The 7,141-nt window shown below is 38.7% G+C and overlaps 1 protein-coding gene across 1 annotated transcript; it reads left to right on the forward strand.

Moving 5' to 3' along the window:
• The first annotated feature begins 217 nt into the window (after window positions 1–217).
• Pabpc4l (poly(A) binding protein cytoplasmic 4 like) lies at window positions 218–5,707 on the forward strand. Its single transcript, XM_048424762.3, has one exon. It carries the CDS (start codon window positions 1,010–1,012, stop codon window positions 2,120–2,122), a length of 1,113 nt encoding a protein of 370 aa, XP_048280719.2. The 5' UTR covers window positions 218–1,009; the 3' UTR covers window positions 2,123–5,707.
• Window positions 5,708–7,141: the final 1,434 nt, after the last annotated feature.

Consider the following 7,141-nt stretch of genomic DNA (forward strand, 5'->3'; position numbering starts at 1 on the left):
TCTTGGAGTTTTGTGGGAAGGGGCCATGCAGAGATCCTGCAGAAAGTTTTTGGACAAAGTGCGCGTGTAGGACGTCATCAAGGCCATCTCGGGGTGTCTCCAGGAGTTGCGGGGGATCTTGATCATTGTTTGGAAAGACTGGATTTGACCAAACAGACCAGGAGGAGCAGCCCGGTGGTGGGTTGCCCGGCCACACCCCCAGCCGCTTTCTCCACCCTTGACACCGCCTCCTGCCCCCGAGCCCAACGAGTATGTGTGGGAAGTGAGCGAGAGGGGCGGAGGAGGAACACGGCCCCCGAAAAATGTGAAAAACCAAACAGTTCTAGCCAGCTAGTTCCGGGTTCCCGCCGCCTGAAGTCCTCAAACTGGTGAGCCTCAGTCTTCAGCCAGGTTCCTCCCGGGAACCGCGAGCCACCGGGGTGCGGGGTGGGTGGCCAGGGGCAGGGCCCTGGCGCGCGGCGCGGACAGCCTTGTCGCGGGCGGGCTGGGTTCGGTCACTCTGCACGGGACGGGGCCTCCAGCGCTGGGCCTGGACTGCACGCCCCCGCGGCCTTGCTAGCTCCCGGCTTGGCTGGAAGTCTAACTCAGAGGAACAAGGCCTGTCTGTGCTGGCTCGGAAACCAGCCACCAGCTGCTGGAGTGGACGCAGATGGAGGGCCCGTCCTGGCCAGCCACATGTAAGTTGTTCCTGAGTTGAAAGGGAAGTAAAGTCCGCAGCTGAGAGTTGAAGGCAGATTGCCAACTCCCAGGAAAATTTTTTGTTGTTTTGTTTTGTTTTTGTTTTTGATAAGAGTGTTGCTTGACTTGGGGGAAATGCAACTGGCCCTGCAGCTGGACCTCTAAGTGGTCATCGGAGGCCACAAAGAATGAACAGGCCTTAAGTTGTGATTGGGCTGCCATTCTTGAAGTATCATTCTTGGTAGCTGCTGGGAACAGGCTTGTCGTGTTGGAGTAAGAATCAAAAACAAAACAAAAAACCCTGCCAGCAAAATAAAACCATAGCAGAAGCATGAGTGTGGAAGCCAAGTACCGTGCTGCATCCCTGTATGTGGGTGACCTCCATGAAGATGTCACTGAGGATGTGTTGTTCAGGAAGTTCAACACAGTGGGCCCCGTGTTGTCCATCCGCATCTGCAGGGACCTGGTTTCCCGTCGTTCCCTAGGCTATGCCTACGTCAATTTTCTCCAGCTAGATGATGCCCAGAAAGCCCTGGACACCATGAACTTTGATTTGATCCAAGGCAAATCCATACGTCTCATGTGGTCTCAACGGGATGCATACCTGAGGAAATCAGGAATCGGGAATGTGTTTATCAAGAATCTGGACAAATCCATTGATAACAAAACCTTATATGAACACTTCTCACCGTTTGGAAAGATCCTGTCTTCCAAGGTGATGAGCGATGAAGCAGGCTCTAGGGGCTATGGCTTCGTGCACTACCAGGACCAGAGCGCAGCGGACAAAGCCATTGAGGAGATGAATGGGAAGCTGCTGAGGGACTGCTCAGTGTTTGTGGCCAGATTCAAAAGCCGGAAGGATCGGGAGGCTGAACTCCGAAGCAAAACCAGCGAATTCACCAATGTGTACATCAAGAACTTTGGTGATGATATGGACGATGATCGTCTTAAGGAACTGTTCAGCAAATATGGCCAAACCTTGAGCGTTAAGGTGATGAAAGATGCCGATGGGAAGTCCAAAGGCTTTGGATTTGTGAGTTTCTATTATCACGAAGCTGCCAAAAATGCAGTGGAAGAAATGAATGGACAGGATATAAACGGGCAGACAATTTTTGTAGGCAGAGCTCAGAGGAAGGTGGAGCGCCAGGCTGAGTTAAAGGAAAAGTTTGAAGAGATGAAAAAGGAAAGAATCCGTGCACGCCAAGCGGCGAAGCTCTACATTAAGAACCTGGATGACACCATCGATGACGAAACTCTGCGCAAGGAATTTTCTCCCTTTGGGTCCATTTGCAGAGTAAAAGTGATGCAGGAAGCAGGGCAGAGCAAAGGGTTTGGCTTGATCTGCTTTTTTTCTCCTGAGGCAGCTGCTAAAGCAATGGCTGAGATGAACGGCCGCATCCTGGGCTCCAAACCCCTCAACATTGCCCTGGGTCAGAAGCACTGAACCACAACAAAAAGTCCTACCTCTTCAATTTGAGTTGCAGCTAGGAGAACAGTACTGCTCTCCACTTGTAGGGTGCTAGAAGGGTAAGCTTCAAAACTAGGTGGCTGCTTAATCCATTGCACTTGTGCAAGGAATTGTATACAAACATTTCTTGGGTGTGCGTGAAAACGCAAATGCGTGTTAGAGGCTTGGTTTGTTTGACAGGTTATTTTTAAAAATTTAAAATTTAAAAAAATATGTTTTTTCCTTATTATCTAATATTCACAATCGTTTAATTGGTCACAGTTTATTATATTTTGAACCAAATACTTGTATTTATTGCATATTTTATTCCTTTCTTTTAATAATGTTGCAAGCTTTAATTTCTCCTATGAAAAAGTGCCTCAAACAAATTTAATGATAGTTTTTTTTATCAAGAGAGATTTTAACGTTTTTCATGGAAGCATTTTTCTTTTTTCTTTTTTTCTTTTAACAACTCAAAAATTTAGAAATTGCTAGTCAGAAATCAGTGAAATATTAAATTGCACTTTTGACTTAATGTTTTTAATACCAAGCAATAGTGTTAATATACACATGTACATACATACAAACACATACATTGGTATGTTTCATTTTAAAATAGTCTACATTAAGGTGGTGGTAGAGAAAATTTTTATTTTGGGTTACATTTTATGTGTCTTTATTGAAATCTGAGTGTTTTTATTTTCCTGTCTAATTGTTCTTATATAGTAAAGCTTTAGTTTTCATATTTCCTCATTTTATATTTCCTCATATATATAAAACCTATATCTATGCAGCTGATGGACACTTTATCACTTCTTAAATTCCATCACACCCATGCTATTCATTGTGATGCATTTTTAAGTTTTCATTAGATGTTTATGTTATGGAAGTCATATCTATGCAATTCAGAAACAAACCCCAAAGAAAACTCAATCTTTTAAAAAACATTCTTCATATCATATTAATCTATCCCAGGGTTCAGAAAATAAGTGCCTTATTTTCTAAAATTCCACCTTCTTTGATTAGACTGCAAGGCTTGTGTTAGCTGGTGGATCTTCTTTTGGCCCTGGTTGGTGTTCTAGCAAAGTGAAGTTATGTCATTTGGTCTAATTTTTACATGTGTTTTATTCTGATACTCATCCCGTGAGACTTCTCCCTCTGTCCATCAATATTACTAGCTAATTCACAGATATTTTTTACAAAGGTATTTTCATATTGATTTTCATATATACTACCTCAAAACCATTTGAAGTGAAAGGCAATAAATTTTTTATTTGGAATTTACTAATTACCTTTAAAATGTTAGCCACTCATACCAAAGGTGTACAAAGCTTTGTTGGTACTGTTGTCTTTTGCTTTTCATTTTTGTCTTGATTTTTTTGTTCTTTTTTCATTTGGGGATTGTTTAGTCACTTCTTATTTCATTTATTAAAACCTTATACATCATATGTTAATAGTGTGTACTCTTTGTTGATAATACTCTGTGAATGAAAAAAATCTCATTTTGTTTTTATAAATCATATATATATTATATTGTTTGCACATTTTCTAAAATGAGTGAGAGAAAAATTGAGAATAAAAGTAACAAAACTTTTGCAGAAACATTCTGCTAAAATACACTGTATATTGTTCCTTACATTGTATGTGTATACTAACGGGATTTAGAAAAGGTAACATCAACAATTTTGTTTGCAATAACTTTTTGATTTGATGTCATGGAATGATAAAATTCAACATGCTCAAGAAATTATTTACTTATTTTAATGGTTTTGAATTTTGCCAATGAGATTTCCATGATTACTGAATTTTTTTTTTTTTTTGGTCTGTTTGTTTCTATTTTGTTTTTTAAGACAGGGTTTCTCTGTGAAACAATCCTACCTGTCCTGGAACTAGCTCTTGTAGACCAGACTGGCCTCAAACTCACAGACCTCCAACTGTCTCTGCCTCTTGAGATTAAAGGTAAGTGCCACCACCATCCGGCTTGATTACTAAATTCTTGATTAATGTATATGGTGCTGTATTGCTTTTCATCTTGGTTTTGTCTTCTGCCAAAATATCTTGCTCATAAGCATTCTTGCCAACCACTACTGAGATTATTTCAATCCATATCTTAAACAAATAAACTCTAATTAATGAATTAAAATAAGTTTAAATATTTTAATTCATTCCCGAATTCTTTACAGAAATTTCATAACAATTACATTTTAATTGTAAGTATAGGTACATATATATTTCTATATTGTCCAAGGACCTACATATTTTTCAACATCTGGCAGTTTCAATATAGTATATAAAAATACTTAATATTCTTTTATTTTACTACTTCAGTTACTTCTTTTCTAATGCATAAATTCCACCTTGTGTCTTGTATTTATTATTATTAATATTTTCCTGCTTGTAAATTAATATTTCAAAAACTTGAGCTATTTTTTCCTCTTGGATAATTTGTGTTTACATTTCTTTTCCATGTGTGATATTTTAAATTTACCATTTAATGTTTTCACTGTGCTTATAGTTTTAAAAGCTAGTCCAATGTCCAATCTTAAACAAACTTTTCATCTGATTTAGATGACTTTTTTTCTTGTGACTTATTTTGAACAGCTTAGAATGTTTGTATATACACATGTATATAAGCAGGGAGACTGGTAGACACATACAATCTGTGCTGACTTCTATAAGTGTTTATGTCTCATTGTATCAATAATTTCTTTATAAATAAAACTTGTTTATATTTTACATAAAGGGTGAAATAAGCCTTTTAGCTATGTCTTACTTCTAGATCTTTAAACAGCATATGTTTGGGTGAGTACTGATATAATCTAGCACTGTTTGTGGATCTTATAGACCCACGAAGTACTGACATAATCCAGCAGTTTGTGTGGAGCTCACTCAGAAGTACTGGCTTGCAGAATCATCACGTTATCAACCTTAGCAGAGTTGATAAGGTGCCAGGACTAGACAGGATATAAGTGTGTCAGGACATGATGGAACTTCTGGGTTATTTAATCTGTGAAATGTTCAAATATTTGAACAATGATTGATATACCTAATACATAGATTACTTCCTTCCTATGTGCACAAGCAGTTGATAAATACATTACCAAGTGTGCAGATGTAGTCTTGTCTCAGATTAATAATGCAGTATCTTAATGCCTTAATAGAAATTGCACATTTCCAGTATTTACCAGAAAATTTGTCAGTGCATTCCCTTCATTATTTAAATTCTACTCATTTTTAATTTGTGTGTGTATGTTTTTCTGTGAACACATTTTATCATTCTAGTACGCAATAGAGCTTCATTTTTTAAGATAATTAAAAAAATTGTACCTTAGTGCCTTGAAGAAGAAAGAGATAAAAGCTAATTCAAAAAAAGTTGCCGTCAGCAAGTCTCTTCTCTCTTCCTCTGTACACATGGCCAAATCTCTTGTATTGATGACTGCATTTTACAGATGATGTAGCATGTATGTTCCTTGCTTCCATTTTCAAAGTTGTTAAATAGAAATGGATAAAATATTTAAATACTCTCAATATTTTTCAAAACCTAAGGAGATGCTAAATAAAACCTAGCTTGTCAATGATGAATACGTTTGAAATTATTTATATTCATTGTAATTTTCTGTTTCTAAGTGTGAGTATTTGTTTCATGTTTCTGAAGGTTCATAACTATGTGACATATAATTTGCTTCTGAAGTTATTCACAATTGAATTCAGGAACTCAAGAGCAGTTCTAAAGTTCATGAGGAATAGTTGACTGTGGCATTAGTTCAGAAAATTACGCAACTACCGTACTCCATGTATAAAATTGTCAAAACATAATAATAAAAATATCAAAAATACATTATACTTTATTAATCAAAGTATGTCAGGCCTCATTTAGTGATGACTTTCTTACTGACAGAGGTCAAAAGCTGTCATACTATTACAAAGCGAGAGGGAACACAAATGCGTCCCCTGCCCCTCCTTCCTTCCATTCCCTCCATTCCCTTCAAATTCACAATCACGAAGGTGCTTCTTGCGGAAGCATGTTTCCTTTTTACCAACACCTACAGACATGGCTCTGGACCAGCAAGGTGAGATTGTTCTTGGTGCCTTTGGAGAATAATGTCAGCAAATAAGTGTTTGAAGGACATCCTGCAAGCCATATCCCAGCTATAGCAATTAGAGACAGGAAGGTCATACAAAATGGTAGGTGTTTAGAATTAATTTTATCTATTTATTTTGAAATATGGCTCATAACATGATTTCCTGAAACATAATAATGATTATACCTTTGTTTTTATGATTGTATCTTGACTTTTACTAACAGGAAAAGCAACTCAAACTGGAAAAAAATATGTCTTTATTCTAAAAATGCTCAGAGTTAAGGATCATCAGTCATGTGGGGTCAGGATTTTTATATCCTTTTGCTGGATTTCCCTGACTTTTCCCTTTCCGTACCTTGGCTCATCAGCAGTCAGGTATATGGTGGTTGTGGCCAACCCTGTTGACACAGACTCCACCATAATCATGTGCTGGTTCTACTTTCTAGAGCCTTTCCTTCTCAGTTCTCAGTATTTTTATAGAGATTCAAAATGATCTGCCAGTGTAATGGTGGCTGTGGAGCCTCCAAGGGACCAAACTAGTCCCCCGACATATGGGAGTCCGTTGTGTAGTTTGGTCTATCTGAGGGACCCCTGGAAGTAGGACCAGGATCTAACCTTGGTGCATGAAGTACAGTTGTTGGAGTCCATCCCCTATGGTGGGATGCCAGGCCCCGCTTTAATGAAGGGAGGAGAGACATAGCCCTTTTTCAACTTCCTGGGCCAGGCTTTATTGACTCCTATGGGAATCCTTACCCTTTGGGAAGAGTGGATGATGGGTGGACTGGGGGGTGAGGTAAGGAGGGTGAGAGGAGGGATGGGAGGAAAAATGATGGTTAGAATGCAAAATGAAATAAAAAAATGAAAAAAAAAATCATTAAAAGAACAGATGGAAACAGAGGCAGAGACCGACATCAGAGCCCTGGACTGAGCTTCT

Source organism: Myodes glareolus, chromosome 20, assembly GCF_982192425.1.
Source record: "Myodes glareolus chromosome 20, mMyoGla1.1, whole genome shotgun sequence".
NCBI classification, from domain to species: domain Eukaryota; kingdom Metazoa; phylum Chordata; class Mammalia; order Rodentia; family Cricetidae; genus Myodes; species Myodes glareolus.